Source organism: Sminthopsis crassicaudata, chromosome 1 (assembly GCF_048593235.1).
Source record: "Sminthopsis crassicaudata isolate SCR6 chromosome 1, ASM4859323v1, whole genome shotgun sequence".
In the NCBI taxonomy this organism is placed as follows: Eukaryota; Metazoa; Chordata; class Mammalia; order Dasyuromorphia; family Dasyuridae; genus Sminthopsis; species Sminthopsis crassicaudata.
Genome location: NC_133617.1, coordinates 425,927,788 through 425,952,089, shown reverse-complemented (window position 1 = coordinate 425,952,089; position 24,302 = coordinate 425,927,788). Strand labels below are relative to the sequence as shown.

At 35.7% G+C, this 24,302-nt stretch overlaps 1 protein-coding gene across 33 annotated transcripts in view; it reads right to left on the bottom strand.

Annotated features, from left to right (window-relative positions):
• Positions 1-24,302, bottom strand: part of RBFOX1 (RNA binding fox-1 homolog 1) — a 2,692,248-nt gene that overhangs the window by 374,972 nt on the left and 2,292,974 nt on the right. For 5 of the 33 annotated variants that reach the window (XM_074280492.1, XM_074280491.1, XM_074280493.1 and 2 more), the window contains exon 1: positions 2,031-22,946. The exons of the other annotated variants lie outside the window; for them this stretch is intronic. In XM_074280492.1, the coding sequence (XP_074136593.1) occupies positions 2,031-2,117 (87 nt within the window). In that variant the 5' untranslated portion in view covers positions 2,118-22,946. Of the gene's footprint in view, positions 1-2,030; positions 22,947-24,302 lie in introns of those variants that run through there. 33 annotated transcript variants of the gene reach the window in all.

Below are 24,302 nucleotides of genomic sequence, written 5' to 3'. Positions count from 1 at the left end.
AATAGAAAAACACATTAGTATTATAGTTTGCAAGTAGTAGCACCAGCCCATTCCTGCTTTTTAAAAACAATTTGCCAACCTCCAAAACATACTGGCTGAAATGATGTACCTAACAAGTAAAACCAGATCTCCCAAATTTTTCAAAGAGCCCTTGTGTCTTCTAATCTATCACCTGGGTAATGTGTCCAGAGTGGCATTTCGTAATGACAGCAACATTCCAACAAATCAATAGTTATTTAATTCCCAACAAGCTCCCGAGTCCATTAAACCTGATTACATTCACCCATTTCAGTTGGGTGCAGTTATTTTTCCTACACCGGCACTTAATCTATAACAGGAACTTATGAGAACTTTCAAAAGCAATTTCAGCATCAATCAGCATAGAGTGAAAGGCACGATTTGCTTGTAATTATTTATTGGACAGGATAGCAGAGGGTCTGACAGAGCTCCTGGTCCTGACCTTCACCCAAAATCTAAAATGGAAATAAGGGGAGTTGCCTGTAAGCTTCCAGTCCTGCCCTCGTATCCCACAGGATCAACATTTACTTGTGCCTGCTTGGACCAAGGAACACAAAGAGATTTAAGTATTGATAATGGCCAATCTCAGGTAGATCAATTTATTTCTGTTTCATACACATGTGGCTGATATCAAGTAAACTCTCTAGTGAAGGCGCCAGCCAGCAATCTGGAATTATTGAGCTGTTCGGCTGTTTGGAATCACCCCAGATTTGATATTCTAGCCAGCCTTTTGCAATAAACGGGTTACAATGAAGGTTGGGGGGAAAGTAATGTATCTGCCCAATGGTCTGTGCTGAAGACATTTTTTTTAGTTCAACTCTAATGAGCTGGGCTGGACTTTATTCACTTCACTCACTCCCAAACTACAGATTTGGGACATTTGGGTGAGAGGGAGGGAAATCTTTTTTGTTGCTTGTTTGCTATGAATAACAATTAGATTTTTTTTTTCATCATGTAGAGCAAAGTGTTTTAGATTAAAGATAAGTAAAAGAAAAATACTTGTTGGATAATAAATAACCAGAAGCTGTTAGAAAGATGGTAACCATGCAAAAATCCTGAAAAATACCTTCTATACAACAGAGAATCTAAAGGCATACAATCTTTAAACTTGAGAATGAGGAAGGGATATTAGAAATGACTTCATCCAACTCACTTTACACATGAGAGAGTGAGTTGTCCAAGATCACACAGCTATTTAGTAGGAAAGTCAAAATGAAAACACAGGTGTCAGTGTTCTGATTACTACACATCAAATCAAAACCTGCAGCTTGCAAAATTCTCACAATAAAGAGAGGTCTTTAAGCAAAAGCCAAGTCTCTTGAAAGCCATCAGAAAATTATCTGATATACAATTCTAGTAGACAATCTATTTCAAATTCAATGGTGGAATTAACTGTTAGTTAATTCCTCAAAAAACCAAATACGTTTCAAGTCACCAATTTCTTGCCATGATTAAAAACTTGAAGGCTTGATGTGAGGTTCTTATAATGATCTCTAAACTTAATAAATTAACCATCAATGTATTATTCCATTTTACAAAAAAAAAAAAACCAATTCTATTAAAAGAGACATTCTATGTGAAGTCTAACATATGAATTAATACATATTTAATGTTACTCATATTTGCTGGGCTAAAGCACTTAACTGAACCACATCATGGTAAGTTACTTTGCCTCATGATCTGCAGTGGGAATGCTGAGTCCCTCAGAAAGCTGAAACGGATAGCAAATCCTTTGCCCTGTGGTCAACCTCTCGAAGCAAAGGCATGAATGTTAAGCAGCAGGCAGATCAATACAAGCAAATATAGCTCAACTACACCATTTATTCAGCCATGAGAGATGTCAATACACAGATTAGGGTGATCCATCTTTTTGATTTCCTACTGTCTTCTCACTGACTACATGAAGGCTTTTTCCTGTATTAAAAGTGTTTGCTTTCTCAACCATAAAAATTCCAATTATTACTCTAAGTGCACCAGAGTTAAGTTGCTTGTTGGAAGTGGCCTTGAATTACCTGAACAAGTCCCGTGAAGTACGGTGCCGCGGGCACAATCATAGGCACGCCGTAGGGATGTAGCAAAACTCCTTGAGACGACAACATGGTTTAAGTGATTGTATTAGTCCCACTGAAGCTAAACACATCAATTGAAAGTTAGGCGAAAATCTATAGACCAAGTTCTTCCAAACTACAAAGCTTAGAGCCAGATAACTTCTGTCAGGGCCCAACCCCTCGTCAACTGGAGGGGGAAAAAAATCTACATCAGCAACTCTTAACGTTAAAGTTTTCTTCCCAGACAACGGAGAGAGACAGCAGCTGCAAAGCTGAAGATACCAAAATGGAAGGTGCTATTTTGGGAACAGCTTGTCTAACATGACTAACCAAGTACTCTTTGTTAATTTAGCTTTGAAAAAAAAAAAAGAGAGGAAAAAAGCAACAAAATCCAAGCTATTCCAGAATGAATTTGGCCAAATGGTAAATGGGCTGGTTCCTCATAGGGTTTTGAGAAGATACATGGAATTTAAAAAGTGAGAAAGAAAATATAGGTTGATGTTCAAACTTGAATTGACTTATTAACATATAGCCTTATGCATTTATGAAGGCTGATTTTTTTAAAGAGATAGAGAAAAAAATTATGGAAAACTGATTAGGATAGGGCTTAGAGGAATAATTTGACCACTATTATTGTATATTGACTGAAATGAGTTTCAAGGTAAAGTACTTTCTGATTATTAAGCTTGAAGCTCAAATTCCGTAATATTTCTTGAAAGATACTGTTGAATTCTGATATATAAGGCAGGGTCTATACAGCACCAAAAATCTGGATGAGATCTGAAAAAAATCAAGTACAAATCTGGACCTTCTATCTTCAACATATTTGCAAACAATTAGATGAAGACTGACAGCATTTTCCCCTTAGTTTTCAACCAGATGTTCAGCACAGTGTAGACATTGCTCTATATTCACAATTCTGAAAGGCACAGATAGCAGCTGTGCTTTTGATCTTCTGATTTTGCCTAGTAGGAGGGCAGGTTGTTATATTTAGATTTTTCACTCTTTAGCAGGCAATTATACGAAGGTCCAATGTTCTGGGTCCATTTAGGTGATATTCAAGGTCAAGAAGAACTTAAAAGAAATCTTTCAATAACACTTGCTGAATACAATCCAACTCTAACGATAAACAGAAAAGATGATTGAAATATGCTAAAATTGGAGAAGTTAAAGGTGCCTTATACTATATTCCACTATTGCTTTCTCGTGAATTCCTATACTTTGAGAGAGTCAAAATGTCTTTATGCTATACTAATTTTAGTTACTTGATTTAGCAGTATAACTGTTTATCTAAGTAACTATAGTGGACAATATTTGGTACAGTATTTCATTTAAAATTTAGTTTTAGCTGTCTTGAAAGCTTTTCTATAATTGACGCTCATGTATCAAATGAGCTCCCTTAGCAGCTGTAAGCTGACCCTTCTTACTTAACAGCCCGATACGGTTTCTAACTTTAGATTTGGAGCTGTGACTCCTAACATGGCATTTCTAAGAAGCTACCAGCTAGGACAGAAAAGTCACCATGGGATATAGCCATGTTTACCTATTTCTGGCTTCCATTTATAGAAAGTTTCCCTCTTAGTTATAAGTTGGGAGGATTTTTTTTTTTGTTAGATTGTATTAATCAGTTCATATTCTGACAAGTCATAAAACCTGAATTCTAATCCCAAGATCCAACACTTAAACATGTAGATCTTGAATAAATTATTTCCTTTCTTTTGAATATGTTTCTTCATCTACATTCAGGGCTACATTCAGTGGTCCTCATCTATATCTGGTCACTAGACCAAGATTGATCTGGAGGGAAAAGTGAGGCAGCTGACTTTGCCCAGCCCTCCCTTCCTCAAATCTAAATCACTTGTGTGATGTCATGGGCCTCTTCTAAAATTAAGGACAAATTTACAAAGGGGTAATATTACTTACCTAGTAATAGGCTTGTTGTGAGGATTGAATGAGATCAGATTTGAGGAAATGTTTTGAAGAATCCTATAGAGATATAGGTTCATTTTATTATATGGTAACATGGTTTTGTAGATAGAGAACTAGGTTTGAAGACTTGGATTCAAAATAACTAGAAACTTATAACTATACTTAAGTAATTTTATCTCTCAAGGCCCCAAACTCAGTCATAGATTAGTTAATTCTGTCTTTTAGTGAAAGGAGTTTCTACATCAGAAAGTCCTGATACATATGAACTCATTGATATGGAATGTCACACTCCCTTATTCCCCTCCCAAGAATGTATAATATGACAGTCACAGGAAATAAAAAGCATAAAGAGCGCTGCATTTAAAAGATTTCTCAAAAAATCTTGTTTCTAAACTTAGTTTCTAAATTCACTTCCAAAGAATATAAACAACAATATCTGATATTAATATGGGCAATACTCAAAATATTAGTGTGGTTTTAAGTCATTGACTTAAGCATTTACCAAAGAATGCATTAAGACTTGAGGGACAGCTTCTACAAATGTACTTTGCACACATCTCTTTTGAGTGTCATGAGAACCCTAAGAGGTATATATATATATTATTATTAGCACCCTTTTACAGATAAAACAGATGTTTAGAGAAGTTTAAATGACTTCCCTACAATCACCCAACTAGTTAGTACCTGAGGTAAGATTTGAACTCAATTTTCTCCTGGCTCCAATTTTGTGCTTGTTCTACCAACACAGTACAACTGCAATACAGAAATTAATAGTTCTTTTAATAAGTATATTTTCACATTTCAAGGTATCTTCCAATTGTCCAAGCATACAATCTAAGTGTAAGGTCTGGTGAGTTACAGTTAAAGATAATTTTTATTTAAATATACAATTTTTAATGAATAAAGTATGGAATTAGATAAAGGGGTCTTTTGAATAAATGATTACTCAACTTGGGGTCTGTAGAGTAACTTTCTGGAGATGAACTTAGTTGGGACAACCTTTACTTTTCTACTGATATTTTCTGTCTATATTTTGCCTAGGATGGAGACAGGAGTGGTGGTAGAAGGAGCTGGTAATCACTAGAGAAAGAAATTAACTACCTTTTTCACCAAAAATCTGAAAATATATCTCCAAAGAATGTGTATTGTATCATTATCCACTCTGAGAATAACAAAATATAATCCATTTTATCCAAAGTTTTGAAGCTAGTCTTCAATCAAATGGCTAATTTACATTCCTTTTGTTTTTCACTTTGCCTCCTATCTGTATTCTCTCCTTTCATGTTACTTCCTTTGTATCATTTGATGTATCCTTATGCAGTTTTTTAGGGATTTCCTTCAAGTAAAATTTTTCTTATAACTTCTTTGATTTTTTTAGCTTCCTTTTCCTAAAAAATCCTCTTCTCATCTTTCCTCTCTCTCAATCCATGATCAAACTCCCTTCTCAGTTGCTGACTCTTTGATTCCCTTCTGTTATGTCCTTGTATTTTAATCAAATCTTCCCTTTGCCCCTCTTTTCTCCACTCCCTTTTCTGTGGCTCAGTATATTGAGCCTCAATATACTTCCCTCAACATGCAGAATTTAAGACTGTAAATGATGACACCATCCACCCCCATTCCTTCTGGGTGACAGACGTCCAAAGACTAAATGTCATCTTGGAAGAGAAGAGATCAGAACACACATAAAAAAGAACAGGGTAGGGATGAGGGTAAGGCACTCTGATTATAGCCTTGACTGTTATTTAGCAAGATTTGTGGGGTGTGTGTGTGTGTGTGTGTGTGTGTGTGTGCATCATTATACACACATACATATGTATATGTTTGTATTCTAAGAATTCCTATTTTACAATTCTCATTTACTAGCACTTATGGGGTATCCCCATAGAAAATCCAAAATGAAGGATAATTTTTAAAGCCTCACAATAAACTGTATCTTATAGCACTCTATTAACCAACACCTTCTTTTAAACAGAATGTTCACACATCTATGGGAAGATGGTAATTGATATTTGTAATGATGACCTGGAGGTACTGAAAATTCCTAATGTTTCTCCTGAGTAATCAAATAATAATTTATGCAGAGGATAGTTTAATAAATATGGTGTTAAGTGTTTCATTTTATTGAGACCTGCAGAAAAGTGGTAATCTTTGTTTACCAGACTATGTGAAAACCCAGAATTATCCCTTTTCCAGTTTGAGATAAAAAAGTAGAGAGAGTCGACTATAATACAATTCTCCAATACATTATGCTATGGGTAATGTACAAGGAAATAATCTATACCAGAATAATTACCTAATCACAATAAAGCAAAACCTTTTAAAATATCTGAGCATCTTCTAGCCAGATTATTGGTTAAAATAAAGACAGCTAATATGATAATGGAGAAATGGCCCTCCTAGTTCATATCAAGATTATCAGAAAAACATATGAGTTGGCCATCTGTTGTTCCTTCCATTCCACCATCTACCACTTCCTACCACTTAGCAGATCAATTAGCTATTCCCAGGCACAAGGCATAAAACCTTCAATGATTCCTTCCCTATTTCCCAGGACATGGAATCCAAACATTGCTATCCTGCTTTGAAAGACATTTAATCTCAGTATCTGTTTTACCAGTCCCCAAAATATGTCCTCCATTCTGGCAAAGCTAGTCACTTCCCTTTCCCCTGAACTTGTGATGTTCTTTTCCCATGTTATTGATTCTTCTCTACCAGTCAGATTGCCCCTTCTCAGCCAGCCTTTCTAAATCTTCATGAAGATCATCATCACTTACCTTGGGTATCCCACATGACTTTGTCTTTAGTTTTCTTTTCTTCTTCTTTTATACTATTTCATTAGAGGATTTCATCAACTTTCAAAGTTTCAATTATGCTGGTGATTCCCATATCTCTTTAGTCATCCCTGACCTTTCTCCTGAGTTCCAACTGATTAGGAGATAACTCAACTTATTTCCTAAAGATATCTTAATTTCAGTATCCCCAAAATAGAAATCATCTTCTTTCCCAAAAACTCTCCTATTTGGGCTTCTCTTTTACTGTTGAGGGTACTACCATTGATCCAATTACATAGAAACAACCTAGGTCTTTCTTACTTTCCATATATAATCTGATGCTAAGTCCTGCCAATTTTACCTTCATCATATCACTCATATATGCTCCCCTCCACTTTTTTCTTCTATCATTTTACAATTAAATATCACAATAAACCTGTTAGTTGGTCTATCTGGCTCAAGTCTATGCCCATTCCAATCTACTCTCCACTCACTTTATATCCCTAAAGCAACACTCTCCTCATCCAATCAATTCTTGTGCCTCCTAGTCACCTCCAGGATCAAATAAAACTCCTCTGTCATTCAAAGCCTGGCCCCCTCCTACTTTTACTCTCCATTATGTATTCAGGGATCCTGTGATACTGGACTCCCTCTCCCAAGGTTCTCTACCACCTAACTCCAGGAATTTTCACTGGCATTCCCATACCTAGAATTTTTAAGTTTCCTTCAAGTTGAAGGTAAAGCCCATTCTTCTACAGGAAGCTTTTCCTGATACCTCTTAACACTAATCTCTTCTATTGATCATTTCAAAAATATTCTGTATATAACTTGTTTATACAATGTTGTTGTCATGTAATCTTCCCCATTAGACTTGAGCTCCTTGAGAACAGAGACTGTCTTTTTCCTTTCTTGGAGGGTTTGCAGTGTTCAATAAGAGTATTGATTGACTTATTTTCAATAAAGATAATGAATATCATAGAACCTATATGACAGATCAAGGGTCAAACAACAAAGGCAGGACTTGAATTCAGGTGTTTATGACTCAAAGTCTCGAACTCTATCCATCATGACTGTGATTTCACTGGTAAGGAGAACATTCAAGTGAGGGAACTTTCTTGACCAGTGCAGGTCAGCACCTTCTTTGCAATTTACAGGCTTAGAGATGCCTATGCACTGAGGAATTATGTTGGGTTGCTCAGGGGCAGAGAGCCAATATGGGTCAGAAATCAAAACTGAACTCAAGTTTTCCTGGCTGCAAGATTAGTTCTTTAAGCAAAATGCCCTGCCATCTTCCTTATATAGGACAGGTAGTTTTAAATTTAGATGAAAGCCATTTATCTTCATAGCTGTGATAAGTGAACATTACAAATCTAAAACATGTCTACACATAAATATTTGACATGCATTGTGTATCTGTGCATTATGTACATATAGATACATAGATTTACTTCTACATGTATAGACACTTGAAAATACTGTTAGAAAATTATTACTATAATAACAGAAATTAATACCAAATATAATATGGACTGCCACTCCCTTAAGTCATCCTAGTAATACCAGAATTTCAATAATGTCATTACATTCCTACTTTTAAGATATTTACTCTTGATTAGGCTGAACTGAATTATCCCCTAAATCACTCCCCCCAAGGCAGGTTTTCTTGTGAGGAACCCAGCTCAAGCTATATCTCAGCTTCTAGTGTCCTAACATCTTTCCATTAGTATTCATGGCATGAAAGGCAGAACAACCAGAATGAAGTGCTTTTCCTTGTCCAGATGACCAAGAGCCACTGGCAACTCATGACTAACCCTTGCTACCTTACCTTCTCCTTCCCCTTTCTTCCTAAAACTATAAAACACTTTTTCACAGGTATCTTTAATTGGGGAATTAACTTGACATCCCCTAAGATGGCAGGTGGGCTACCTTATTATCTTAGTTAAAGGTGCTTTCATCAGTGTTCAATTTATGGCATTCAACTCATAGACATTCAGCACCAGACAACATACACACACATAAATATATTCTCTCTCTCTCTCTCTCTCTCTCTCTCTCTCTCTCTCTCTCTCTCTCTCTCTCTCTCTCTCTCTCTCTCTCTCTCTTTCTCTCTCTCTCTCTCTGTTTCTCTCTTTTTCATGCATACATATACACACATGGATGACTAGGTTAATTTCTATAAAAATCTAAAACATTTTCGCTTATGTTCAATGAAAATGGATTGGGGTAGGCTGGGGTTGTATACTGGGAAATGAATAAAAATAAAACCCTAATGCTTTTGAAAAAAAAAAAAAAGCTTAGGGTCTAAACTGAATGGGAATGAGAAGACCTAACAACTCAGTCCTAAAATTCAATCAATACTGCCACACTTCCTATGAATCTATAGTGTGTGACTCTATTCCCATGTCTCCACTCACTTTCCCTAGAATTTTCCAAACCACAATATTCCTTGGCAGACACTCTCTTAGATGATTCCCCTATCCCATTAAAATGTAACCTTCTTGAGGGCAAGGGTTATCACTGCTTTTATTTTGATTTTTCCATCACCATACTTAAATACATAGTAATCCTTTACTAAATGCTCTTTGTTCATTCAATCAGTAAGCATTTATAAGCACCTATTACTCTTTCTTGCCAGACACCATGCAATTACAAAGGAAAACCAAATAATCCCTGCCTTCAAGAATTTACATCCTAATAGAGAGATTAGGAGAACACACAAAATTATATAACAAAATATTATACAAAATAACCTTAGAGGGGGAAAGTTATAGCAACTGAGGTAATCAGTAAATGTCTCCTGAAGAAGGTGAATAGGGTTTTTAAGAGGTTTAGGTGAGGAGAAAGATCATACTAGAATGGAACTTCTATATTGCTGTTCAGTCCTTTCATAGAATTGTCTGACTCTTCATGATCCCATTTGGGATTTCTTGACAAAGCTATTGGAGGGGTTTGCCATTTCCTTCCAGTTCATTTTACAGATGAGGAAACTGAGGCAAACAGGAGTAAGTGATTTGCTCAGGGTACTGAGTATCTGAAGCCAGATTACTATGCAGGAAGATGAGTCTTCCTGACTTCAAGCTCAGGAGCTCCTCTTGCCACCACCACATATGTAAGGAATAGAAAATAGGTCACTGTGGTTGAGGAAGTCTATGGCAAGAGCCTGGAGCACAGAAAGGTATTCGAAAACTGGAAAGGTAGGAACATCCCAGATTGTGGATAGCTTTAAATGACAAAAAGAAGAGTTTATGTAATAGCCTTGATTTAATAGGAAGTTGCTGCATTTTACTGGGAAGGGAATGGCAGTTATAGCCATGCTTTTTGGTGGCTGTGTGGATCACAGACTCTGGAAGAGAAAGACTTGTTTGATGAAGGGAGAGCACTTAGGAAGCAGCTGCAATACCTCAGTGAGAGATGACATGGCTCTGCCTGCTAGAACCATGCCATGTGAGTGGAGAGGAGGGATGCATAGCAGAAATGTAGTAGCATTTAAAAACCACAAGATTTAGCCACTAAAGAGCTCTTGTGGCAGTGAGGACTATAGAGTGATATTAAAATTGCAAGCTTTGGTGGATGGGTGGATGGGTAGTACCTTCAAAAATGGGAATACCTCCCTTTCTTCATTTGTTAAATGAGAAATTCGAACTAGTTTACCTCTAAGATATTTTTTAACTGTAACACCTTGTTAGTCTGTAAAAAGAATATCCATTTTTAAAAACTTTCTTTGCTGAACCCTCTTTCTCTAGTTTTAATACTGAAAGGTAGATGTATTAATCAGCATGTATTAAGTCAATAAATATTTATAAAGTACCTATGGGTCTCTCACAATCCTGGACTTGGATAAAAATACTAAAAACTAAAAAGAATACTAAAACTAAAAGGCCTCTTTTCTCAGAGTTTGCAATCTAGTTGGGTAGGAGAATTTTAATTTTTAAAAAAAAGCAGATGAAGAGATTTTGATATATAAATATTCTTAGGCAATAAGATAAAACCATGAGTATAATACTTGACCTGGATTTAGGAAGACCTAAGTACAAATATTTCTTCAGACACTTACTAGCTTTGTAACAAATCAAATAACATCTCTATGCCTCAGTTTCCTCATCTATAAAACGGATATAAAATTTCCTTTCCAGGGTTGTTGGGAAAATTAAATGAGATAATATTTGTAAGCTCCTCTGTAAACCTAAAGTAAGAAATTAAATTCACTAATAAAGCAGTGAGCCGTGGTGGTTTATATGTTAAGGATATAGTGTCATTTTTAAAAACTTTGTAGCATCCAGAATACCTTTTACTTAGACTTAAGGCAGCAGATCTTACCTCAGAGCAAGAAGGATGTATCACTAGCATATGAGGCCACAAATAGAGTTTCAAGAGCTCAGGATGCTTTCTTATACTTTGGGAAAGGATAACAAAGTTTCTAAATTGTGGGCACAAATGGGATTCTATGTGTATTTGTAGAGAGATGAAATTTCTTTATCTAGCAACTTTTGCTGTTAGGAAACATTGCCCTTTGTTCATAAATTTAGAATTCCTGAGGAGTGCATAAGTGGAATTTTCCTCAACTCCAGTATTTGTTTTTAAGGTGAAAGGACCATAGATATATAATAAGAAGCAACTTCTGGGATAATCTACTCTAGCTATTTCATGTTCTAAATAAGGAAAATGAGGCCCAGAGAATTTAAATAAGGTCACACAGGTAGTGAATGGAAAAAGGTTTTGAACTCAATCATCTGACCCAAACTGCATCAAGAACATGTTCCAAAGGAAGAAAAAATACAATTTAAGTTTTGAAAAATGAAAAAAAGGATGATTTTCAAAGCATCTCACTCTGTTGTTCAAACATGGAGAATTCATGCAGATACAGAGGTGTGAGGAGGTATCCCTCTTTCATGGAGATGTAAGGAGACCCCAATATGTGACTCCACCCTCATTCCTTCATTGCCAGTCCTCGTGATCAGTTCTAGCAGCTGCAAAGACCAGTTAATAGTGTAGCTGATATTTATCTTATGAAATCACAGGAGCTGGAACGATCAGCTAGTCTAAGGTTCTTAACTTGGGGGTCCATTAATTTATTTTTTAATATTTTGATAACTGCATTTCAATATAAATAGACTCCATAATAGTCCATATTTTATTTAATGCATTTATTATTCTAAGAAGTAATCTATAGTCGTCCCACTCTACCAAATGGATCTGATATCAGAAAAAGTCAAAAGCTCTTGAGCTAGTACAATCCTCTTATTTTATAAATGACAAATGCAAGACTGGAGAGATAGAAGGACTCATCTATAACAATGGAGAAAGTGCTGGAGCTTTTGACTGATTCCAGTGTTTTTTTACATAAAATTGAGTTGTTCTCTGAGTCAGAACTGAGAATACATTTTTTCCAAATAAATAAATAATAGATCTGTGATTTCATTCTTAGTATGGTAGCTCCTTTCACTAGTACTGCCTGTGGCTTACTTGCTAATTCTCAGAGATAGTGGTCAGAGGTTTAAAATGACTTGCTTAGGGTAACAGGGATAGTAAGTGACAGAACAGGGCCTAGCAGTCTATCCACTGCACCATCCTATCACTGTTTCCTCAAAGAAACAATGTTAAAATGCAGTTTTAATAAAATTATTAACAATATAGTTGTCACATCGTGTTTTAGATAACCTTTTCTGAATTCACAAGAAACTAACCAACATTTATATTACTATTTTTATTTTTTCCCAATTAATGGTATTTTATTTTCTCAATTAAAGGTAAAGATAGTTCTCAACAGTTATTATAAGCTTTTGGGTGCCAAATTGTTTTTTTTCCTCCCTCTCTCTCTCTCTAAGGTGGAAAGCAATCTGATATATTACACATGTACAATCATTTAAACATATTTCCACATTAGTCATGCTGTGAAAAAGAATCAGAACAAAAGAAAAAAACACAAGAAAGAAAAAAACAAAAAGAAAAATAATATTCTTTGATCTGCATTGAAACTCCATAGAGTTCTTTCTCTCTGTGTGGATAACATTTTTCATCAAGAATCTTTCAGAATAATCTTAGATCATTATATTGCTGAGAAGAGCTAAGTCTATCAAAGTTGATCTTTGCACAATGTTTATAGCACTATTTTCAAAGGAAAATGAGGTCTATGTTCTAAGCAACCTCTTTAAAATGAACTTCTGGAACATGGGCCACTACTAATATGGGAAATGCACCAATTACCTTGTTGATCCTAAAAACTAATTTCAGTGTCCTTCTGGAGGTCTGTGTCTTGTTTACAGATAGCTCACTAAACTCAGAAGCAGAATCTAAGATGCTGAGAAGGTAAGTGGAAATAAACAGAAATAAAGAAATTTTTACTATGATTAAAATATAAAGTAAGAATTTTCTGTCCCACTTTCCAATATGCTAAATGATGAATACAGCACAAAAAAGAATTGGATTTTGACAGACAGAGAACCTGAATTAAAATCCTTGGTGACTTCCAATAAGTCACTTTCAATGTCTCTGGACTCCAGCTTCAAAATCTGTAAAATGATTAAGCATTTTATTTAACAATAATTCTAAATCTAAGATATTCAGAAAATTTTTCAAATAATCCTGGAAGAGATAAGGAACATGGGCACACTGGCTAGGAAGGGCTCACAAGTACTATCTATGTCCACCATCTTTCCCTCTCCTCCAAATCATGGAAGAAAGAAAGAACTTCCAGTTTGTGTCAACTCCTACCCATTCTCTCTTCCTGGAATTTAGGATATTTCTCTTCAAGAAGGGAATTTTAAGCACATCTCCCTTCTCTCCCTTGGGAGCCTTCCATTTTCCAGAAAAGATGGGATGCTTAGAAGATATAAACAAAAATGTGTTCCCTAAACTTTCTGAACTATCATACCTTCCAAATCAGCTATATTTGTAACTAAGTGGCTCATATGCACTGGACTGCAATCACCATTATGGCTGTTCTATCATTTCTGAGCATATTCGATATTAATATGCTACTACCAGTTAAATCAAATTAGCACAACACAGCTGGATTCTTGTTGGATTTGCCAAAGATGGTTACTATGTACAGAAAGGGACAATTTCCCAACTCCCAAAAAAAAAAAAATCAGACTTGTTAATATCTTCCAGGTTTGCTTGGCTCACTTAGAAGTTCCAGCCTACGTTTTACTTCTCTGAGTCTAAAATAATCCATGACAGAAAAAATTCATAAACACTAGCTAAGAACCTCCAAAGCAAGGATTACAAGGAGGATCTTGGATGGACTTCAGAAGATAGGGCAGATAAAAGGGTCTAGTGTGCTATGGACCATCAGGTTACAAAGAGTTGACTAAAGAACCGAACAAAGTGCAAGCAGAGTGCAGTGGGTTTAATGAAATAAGAGAATGAATATTTTAAATGAAATCCAAAAATTCTAAAGTTTCTCCCTTTTACTCTCAGGGCTGATCACTGGGTTGATGTGGAATCTATCTCCATATCTATGACTGTAATAGCAAAGGCCACATTATCATGATGCTATAGCAAGAGCTCTTGACTCTGAATAGGAAGAGATGAGTTTTAATCTTGACCCTTTCAATAACTTAAAGTGTGAATCTTGATCCTTTCAATGATTTACAGTAGTGTGAACTTGATGAAGTTACTTTGTACTCTGGTTCTAAACTTGCTCTTTTTTTTAAGATGAAAAGAAAATCTTCAAAGGTATCTTTTTAACCAATGATATTCTGTGCCTCAACAATTTGTATTTTAGTTATAACTGAAGGTGAGTCTCCCATACTATCATGACAAGGGAGAAGAATATAAGAATAAGTACTCTGCTCTCCTTCCAACTAAGTAGAGGCTCTTGGTGCATTGCAATAAAATGGAAAGACCACTGTTTATGGAGTCAGCATGACACTGAATGCTCTGATACATGTCACGTGTGATTCTAGACAAGCTACTTAACCTCTCTGAGCCTTGGTTGCTCACTTGTAAATGAAGGGTATTAGACAAAATAACTTTTACAATCTCTTCCTGCTCTAATCTATGGTCTTCTGATGAAGGGAGCAACTGTTGGAGGAAAAAGATTTGAGGGTATGCCTCTGCTTGCTCACATATTTGTTTAAAATGTGCCTTCTAATTCAACTAAACGTCATGGCAGCGAGCTAACAGTAGCAATCCCCAGCCCTTTCCAGTTGGAAACCTTGTAAATTCATTCCTCGGAGAATTTCCCTCAAGATATTAAAACATGAATTAGGACCACAGCAAAACTGTGCACAGAATTCTAAGCCACTTACAAAAATGCCTGCATAAAAACCAGTGATTCCCATACTAAAATGTAAAATAAACAAGAGCATTAATATTTAGGAATGAGTTTACATTTAGAAACTAAAGAAATCCAAAAATTTTCCTTTTCTTGATCCAATTTACATGTTCACACACACACACACACACACACACACACACACACACACACAAATAAAACTTAAAGTATTTTCATTATGGGGCTATTTGCAAAGACCAAAATGTGCATGCATTTTGCTCTGACATTCTCCTATTTGTTTGTATTTTACTACAAGAAAAGCAGCATAGTACCCTTTCTACATAAGCATCGTACTTCAGGAATAATTAATCAACCAAGTGACATTTGTGCAAAAATTATACTCTGAGGCTTTTTTATTTTTTATCTTATTTAAAAGATGAGGATTTTTCATAGAAGGCCTTCCATGTCTTTTCTCACCAATAATTTTCAACACTGCATTAATAGTGCCTTTGCAGATATGGGAACTAAAAAATCTGAGTTGAATTTTGGACCAATAAATATTAAAGCAATCAAGATAAAAGGAAATACCATACTATCTGGATTTGATTCAGTCTTCAGATAACAGAAACATAGAATTTCAGAATTTCAGAATTGGAAGAAACCTCAGAGGTGATCTTGTCCAACCTGTACTAGACCAGGAATCTTCTCTACAACATCTCTGACAAGTGGTCATCTAAACTTTCACTTTAAAAATTCCCTGGATGAACATCCTACTAATTCCAGAAACAATCCAATTCAGTCTGGGGCACTGAAAGTTCTTAGAACATTTTCCTTAAATTGAAGGCTGAATTTATTTTACTTCTAACCAATAAGGAGGCCAATTATCACAACTTCGAAGTCAAGCATTGAAAAGGTAGAACAAAAAAACATTTCAGCTCCAACTTTTCAGTAAACTCTTCCCATGAACCCTCTCTGGTATGCATTCATTAAACTGGGAAATAACAACATTGGCCCAATACACACCAAATCTCCTAAGGAGCTGGCACTGCCATTTAAAGGGACACATTGTAAGCTTCCATTGTGTTTCAACCACTTCTGATTGATTTATAGGGAAAGCTGAAGAGGAGGTAAGTGTTCTTAATTAGCCCTGCATACAAAGTGCGCTGTTTTTGTTCCATGCCAAATGCTGAATGCACAATTGCAAAATAATATTCAACAAGATGCAAAAACAACCATCTTAAGAGCCACGATTATGGGGAGATAGCAAACTTCCCTTTCTCCTAAATGCTTCAACTATATCCTGTTTATCACTGGATCTTTAGGAACTAATCCTTTCCCACATCCAGCTTCCAGAGACTTGAACTAAACAACCAGACATTACATGAAATATTTACTGTTTGTTCATACTTCCTGCAACAATACTGCAAAGAGTTCAATATGGAAATTGATGGATTTCAGTTTACCTATTTATTCCAGGGTTGCAACTCAACTTCACTTACGTAGCATAGATATCTATTCTAAGAGAAAAATGATCCTTTTAATGTCTCCCCATTTTTCCCTCCCCTTAACACGCATAAAAGCTATTTAAAAGATTCAAAACCCTTCAACTAATTGGGGGGTAGAATCCTCTGAGTTACATGGAATAATAGAAATAAGCTCTATGTAAAAAGGAGAATGTAATGGATACTATGCCATGGATAAAATGTTGGATTTGTCATTGAAAAGTCTCAGATTTGAATTCCACCTTTGACCCTAATCAATTGTATGACCGGGGGCAAAAGATCCCATTTCTTTCTGAACATCAATTCCCTCATCAGTTAAATAGTATGAGAATACCTATAGTATCTACCTCACTTGATAAGTGAGGTATTATCTATAAGCTGCAGCTAATATTATGAGTTTATAGAATTAGATGTACAAGTGACCTTAAAGACCTTTTACTTCACATCCTTGCCCTACCCCCACCCCTTTATTTTATACATGAATAAGTTGATCTTTGAAAATTTGAAATTATGACTACCTATAATTTGACACTGTAGTATCAGAGGCAGTATTTAAACTCAGATCTTCTTCACTATGCCCAGAATTCTATCCACTGTACTCCCTCTCTTGATAAAATAGTTATGAATAAGTATTATTATTTATTCTTCTAAAATAGAGAGTTCTGTTGTACTCTCTCACAGGACAAGAATTGTTTATTCTTGCTATGCCTTATTACTTGGAGAATCTTTCTGTTGAAACTCCCATTATCTGCTGATCAGCAGACTTCTGCATCTACTAAAAGACACCCCAGTTCAAAAGTCTGGTCTTTAAGCTCTATATGGGATCCTATAGCCTGAAAGTTATCTTTCAGGAGCTTAGAAAAATAAAACAATTACTTTTACACCTTTTTCACTTACTAAAATAGAGGATTAGGTTTAAAACGATCACACCATTATGAATGGCACAGACCCTCTCCACTTTGCATGTTTCTTATAAGATATAGAAAAACATCAGTTTAGCAAAACAGCAATTGAGAAGTGCAAATTTTTTAATACTTAGGATTATGAGGGATAAACCTATTGCTATAAACACATCCACATCCACTATCTCACACAGACTTGGGTTTGCCCATGTAGGCACAGTAATTTTATATAACAGAGCACTGGTTTTAAAATTTAATTTTGTTAAAAAAAACATGAGATCATGGTTTTTTCCCATTCCCTATTTTTCCCTATTCTTTCTCAAATATCCTACAAATAAAATATATCAAATCCTTCCTCTTAGTTAGGCTGAAGATAGTTTTGCAGAATTCATTATTTCATGTTCCAAGTCATATTTAAAAAGTAAAGTATGTTCATGGTAGTGACACCATTTTCCTAACACACTGTACTTATAAGCTAGAAATGTTATTTTTGGGGGGATGGGAGTTAAGACTTCTTTCTATAATGCCAATCAATAGACTTTCAAATAAAGGAATATTTATTTGGGTCAAGCAGCAAACCTAAATGGTAATGGCATAATAATGACTTCCCAAAATAATATGTGTTCTGCTGGTTTCTCTATTTTTTGTTTGAAAATAGATTGTTTAATAACTCATCAAAGCTATATGTAAACCAAGGAAACAATAGAGCAGATGTTGACTGCTGTCTTGTGCCTCATAGACATAATTAAAGACAATGAGACACTCACGAATTCAAATAATAGAGAACAAATAAATAAAAAGGGTACAAAATAAACATAAACCTCATTGGCTGGACACCTGCCTTGTTAATCCATTTATAGTATATTACTGATCTTGTCATGAAAAATAGTAAATTTGTATTTATTTATATACAATTTATCTTTATCCTTTAATAAAAGAGACCATGAAAATAAGTCATTTTAAAGGAATATTTGTTTTAATTTCCCTACTGCTGATTACTACCCATAGTTTCAAAAACTATCTTAATTTCAAATGTTTGTAAGAAAATGCCATATGTCCTATTAGCAAAACTTTCTACTTCATGATGAATAAGTTTTATCCTCCCAAATAATATGGCAACTCTTTTGAATAAGCATGTTTCCTTCCTATAAAATATGTGTGTTTTCTCTTCAGGTTTACAGCCTAGCCTAAACAATCCCTACAACTTTACAAGCAAAATATCATAGTAATAGACAGAATATATGGGATGCAATTCACTCTGATTTTATTTTGGATATTTGCTGAGTCCCCCGTTATAATTTAATTCACATTTCTAATATAACGGGAACAAAATTATATTCAAAGCAAACATACATATGAGTAGTGGAAATCCAAATATATTATCGTATCTGTGTGAACTTAACTTTAAAAGGAACTCAGAGATATCCCAAACAAATCATTTTGAGAAAGAAAAAGAGTGCCCTAAAGCAAATACACACACACATACATACATATATATATATATATATATATATATATATATATATATGTATGTATGTATGTATGTATGGGGGGGTGCACATATGCACATGCTCGTGAGTGTGTACAAATAAATATAGATATCTATACATATATAGAGAGGTAGATATAGATATATTTATATGTGTGTAATTACATTACAAACCAAAAAAGTTAGATTACAAACAAAGGCAAAGTTATTTTGGGTTATAGTGTTATAGATAGGTCTGTGTCTATATAGATGTATACATATACATATATATGTATATATATATATATATATATATATACATACATAATGTTATAGATGTAGACATACATATAGATGTATGTATGTGTCAAATTGAAAACGAAGATAATGTTATTCTGCACTATAGTATCTATATGGCTACACATATATGTATATATGATTAAAAACAAAAGCAAAGCTATGATAGATTATAATGATCTGGAAAGGACAAAGTTTTATTCGAAATAAAAAAAAACTTAATTCAGAAAAGTAAACTCTCACCTGTTCCTAAAGTTGATCCTCTTTCTTCAAATAAGTAAAACATTAACAAAACTACAAACTTTTTTTAATCTCTTATTTTACTATGTACATTTGTGTACAGCAGTGTCATCATATTCTGACTTTACATAAAGGAAGCTGCTTACTTTGCTTACTGTAAACTCGAATTTCCTGTTTCATTTGGTAATATATAGTAGGGAAGACAGAATTTAATACGATCTGCATCTCTTTATGCTAATAAAATGGTGTCAGCCTATTTCCATAGACAACACCATAAAGCATAAATACCAAATGGGAAACAAATGGATGCATAATGTTACGGTGAAGCTAACCAATCAACCCTAAAACAGCTGAGAGAGATCTCATCCAGGACTTCATTCATTCTTTATAGAAAAGCAATGAAAATATTCCTAGGTGAATCAGATTAAAAAAAAAAATCTCTGAAGCTCAGAAAGGTTGTAAAGCACTAAATTCTTTTGATTTATGAAGCAACATTTGCCGTATTGAGCAAAAACAGCTTGGCATGCCGGGACCCTGCTCCCTGAAATTCCTTTATTAACACGACCAGGACCTGCTGGTGAACAAAAGCAGTGATGCAGCGTGTATAAATCATTAATACTGTGCCGGGCAATGGCTGCATTTCCTGTGTTCATTGGAAAGCCCTTCTGCACAACAGGGATTTTGGGATTGGAATTGGCTGCTAGGAAATATACTCCATCATTCTCTGTTTGACGCTTCCCAATAGTCTTGTACTTTCCCTTTTCCCTTTCTCTCTCAACTACTACAATTTCAAAGTAGATTGAAATACATTTTTTTTTTCAATTAAAAAAGTCAAACAGGAATTATCTAGAAAGAGATGATAGGACTACTTTGCATTTGTTTCTCATTTGTTCATGGACTTAGAATTAAAAAATTAAAAGAAAACCTATTAAACAATTATGTGATTATTGATTATGCTGAACTATTTTCCTCAATAAAGATAGAGAAGAATCTTGTTTAATAAGATGATCAAAGATACAGGTTTTTATGAGCCAAAAAGATCCAGCACAGAGGAGAGATCATTTATGCCCAAGGAAAACTAGGCACTTCTACTATTGCCTTGTTTCTTCTGAGTCTCTCAAGACCTATGTTGTAATATTTTCTTCTGTACCTTTCAAAAGAAGCAAAAAAAGCTGAAAGAAACAAAGTAAGTTTGAGGATGGGGGACAAAATGAGGGCAGGAGTAGGTCATCTAAGCAGATTCTGAGGCTTATCATTTCTGAAAGTTGGTCTATAAGAGAAGACTCTTCAGGTGCACAATTAAGAAAAGAAAACAATGGGTTTTTTCCTCCTACTTTTACAGCTCATAACAAAATTGAAGCAAAAACATTACACAATTTGAGGAAGATTATGTCTATAAGTGAACCCATTATAGATTTTCAATGAAAAAAAATAGATTTCCAAAAGTTCATTTTCAGTAGATACATTTACTATTCAGAAATGTGAGGATGCAGGGCAAAAAAGTAATGTTGAAATAGCAGTCACACACCAACCTGATTTGCACTGGATGAAACAGGACAACAACTAGAAATATAATCACTTTTATAGGTGGGAGACCTGAAGCCTGATTCTATCGCTCCAGGTTCAAGTAAGAATGTTCTCTGAGTGGCAAACCTTCCACACCTAGTGAAGAAACATGAGAACCCAGTCCATCAAAAAATGAATGGGGCTGAGGTGGGTGTAGTGTGGAAACCTCAGAAACAACATACACTGAAGTAGTCCACCAGCATAATAAAGATTATACGAACAAGTCTGCAATGCATGCCAAAGTCCCTCTGCATTACAAAATAATAACATTCTGAACAGAAATAAATGAAGCCCCTGCAGTGCTGTTCTGTCAGCTTTTGAAAGTAAATAACTTTGCTTCTGAAAAGAGAGAAAATCTTTTCACCTCTTCTTGTCATAGATCATTAATTGAGCTATGTAGCCATATTACATCCTAAAGACAGGACAAACAGCTGACAGGGAGGGAAGAAAGCTGCAGGTAAGTCAGGAGGCCACAAAATGGGGATGTTCTGACTTCATTTTACCAGCAGTGTATCATAAATATACCTGTCTGCTAGAGGGTCAGGGGGAATGGTCCATTTGATTCGTAAGAAGTTTTGACTAACTTCTGGGAACATCTGACCCCTTATGGGGCTCACCTTTCAGCCCAATTTCCCAGGCCAATTGTTATTGATGTAGTCCAACTCATACAGCTTGAACCTCACAATTTAGTCGCCCTGCTTCCAAAGTCTGTTCTTGCCACCCGATTTCCATCTTGAAAATACATTTTTAAAAGACCCAAGTTTTCTACTATAGAACAGGAGGAATAAGCATCCAGAGAAATGAAGGCCAGAAAGAATCTCGGGCTAAGGACTTTTTGGAAGAGCTGAGTAACAACCCTCATAATGTTGCTCATGCAAAGATAGGAAGTAAGTATACTTACAGAGAGAGAGAAAGGAAGACAAAGGACTCAATGGCTGTGGTATGGGATAATAAAATTTTAGCCAGAAGCTGAACAATGGTCAAAAATCAAATATTCTCCTCTCCATCAACAAGAAAACAAACAAACAAACAAATAAACAAAACTACACACTACTGCACACACACAAACCAGCCTTATTAAGATGAAGCCATTTGTGTTCCCATTCATCATCAGTGGAACAGTTCTGGTACTTCAATCCTAACTAGCATGCACTCTGGTTCTATATCTGCAAAAAATCATTACCTCACTGGGAGCCCAAACTAACCCTCCGTGTGCTTTTAGCTCTTACTACAGCTCCTAATTTTGATTCTGCATGTGTTTAACACAACAAAAAGAGCAGGATCAAAACAGAGTGAGCTCTCTCCTCAGCTGGAGCCTGCTACAATGCAAAAGACCAAAGGCCCCAACTACAAGTACTCAGCACACTATAGACATTAAATATGCTATTTTCCCTAATTAAATTCACTGGGCTGCTGCACTGACAGAGGAGGAGGGGGAGTGCCAGGGAAAAGAAGTCAATTCCTCTGCACTCGGCTAGTCAGGAGGAAATGACTGATTCAGGCAAAGAAAGAGCACAAGTTGTTCAAGAGAGTCTGTGTATTCGACACATCGGCTGCCACCTGATAAATCAATCACCTGTGCACCTCTGAACCACGAAGGAGCTGGCAGGTCAGACTGCTTCTCAAGAGAGCTGCATCACAATGTGCTGGACACCCAAGCCTGAGATTCCAGGGGTTTTCCTGCCCAGGATAGGGTACCACTTACCAGTTCATCTTGGAGTAAGCAGATTGGTACGAGGCTTATAAATTTGGGCTCTCTTTCTTTGCCTTGGTCATAGGAAATTAAGATTAACCTAGTTCACTTTTCTCTTCCCCCAATATCCTTAATATTCTATTTTGTAAAATAACTCTCCTAGTCTTAAGACAAAGATGTTATCTGTCACCAGGTAAAAAGACTAAATATTCAAAGCTTTAGAGACTTGTGCCTTCTAAAATGCTACTATATCTCTCTTCCATGTACCTTTTCTCTCCTGTTGTTCCCTCCATCTTCCTCCTCTCTCTCTCTCTCTCTCTCTCTCTCTCTCTCTCTCTCTCTCTCTCTCTCTCTCTCTCTCTCTCTCTCTCTTCTCTCTCTCTCTCTCTCTCTCTTCTCTCTCTTCTCTCTCTCTCTCTCTCTCTCTTCTCTCTTGTCTCTCTCTTCTCTCTCTCCTCTCTCTCTTCTCTCTCTCTCTTTCTCTTTCTTCTCTCTCTCTCTTCTCTCTCTCTCTTCTCTCTCTTTCTCTCTCTCTTTCTCTCTCTCTCTCTTCTCTCTCTCCTCTCTCTCTTCTCTCTCTCTCTCTCTCTCTCTCTTTCTCTTTCTTCTCTCTCTCTCTCTCTCTCTCTCTCTCTCTCTCTCTCTCTCTCTCTCTCTCTCTCTCTCTCTTTTTTCTCCATGAATTATACATTTTGCCAACTTTCATTATCTAGGAAATTCTGAAAACAAAAGTATTATACAAAGAAAGACTGAAGTGTCCTCCTCCCCTAAAATCTTCTGGTCAGAGGTTCTTTCTTTCACAGTTCTAGGCAGCTATAAGACTTTGTAGCTCACCATTTCTCAAGCTTCTGAGTAATTATCAAGGAGTAATGGGGCCTAGTCAAGGTAATTCTCATGCTTTTATGGAGAAGAACAGATCTTTTTTCAACATGGCCCCAACTCCGGTTGACCAGATGAAAGCACATCCTCAGAAAATGACAATCATTTGAGCAAAATAATCCTCTCCAATAGATGTACCACTTTCCTTACATCTATGATGTGTTAGAAAAAAAGACAAAACAACTTTATTGATGAATCAAACTTATTGTATTCTTCTTAATTGAATTAAATAACACACTGGGACATTTCTCCATGTACATTAAAAGGTCTCTCCAGATGGGACAATTACACCCACACTTTGTCAGATTTGTTTCATTCAAATGATGACATTTCCTGAGAGTGCCACATTGCCCCCTTAGGCGCAAATGCATCAACCTTGTTTACAATGGTGCAATTTCTTTCTCTTCCGGAACACTATTATTTGCCTGACAAACTACACTGTTTTTTTACCCAACCAATACGAATAAACAAGCATTATGTTTCCTCTTGGGGCAGGAGGCTGGTTAAATGAATCAGAAAACCCTAAAAAGATTGTCTACCCTCAGTCCATCAGCTACTGGACAATTATTCAAGCCCAGCTGTAAGAAAAACAGATGGCAAGTGAGCATCGGTAATGTGGACTTCCTTTGCTCATGCAAGCATAAGCAGGGTTATATGTTCTCACATGAAAATTGCCATGAAATAAGACAGAACTAAAATTTGCAGATCTCGGGTTGGTAAACTAACAAATGCGTAGAATTTTCAAAATCCAGATTAAATAATTTTATAGCA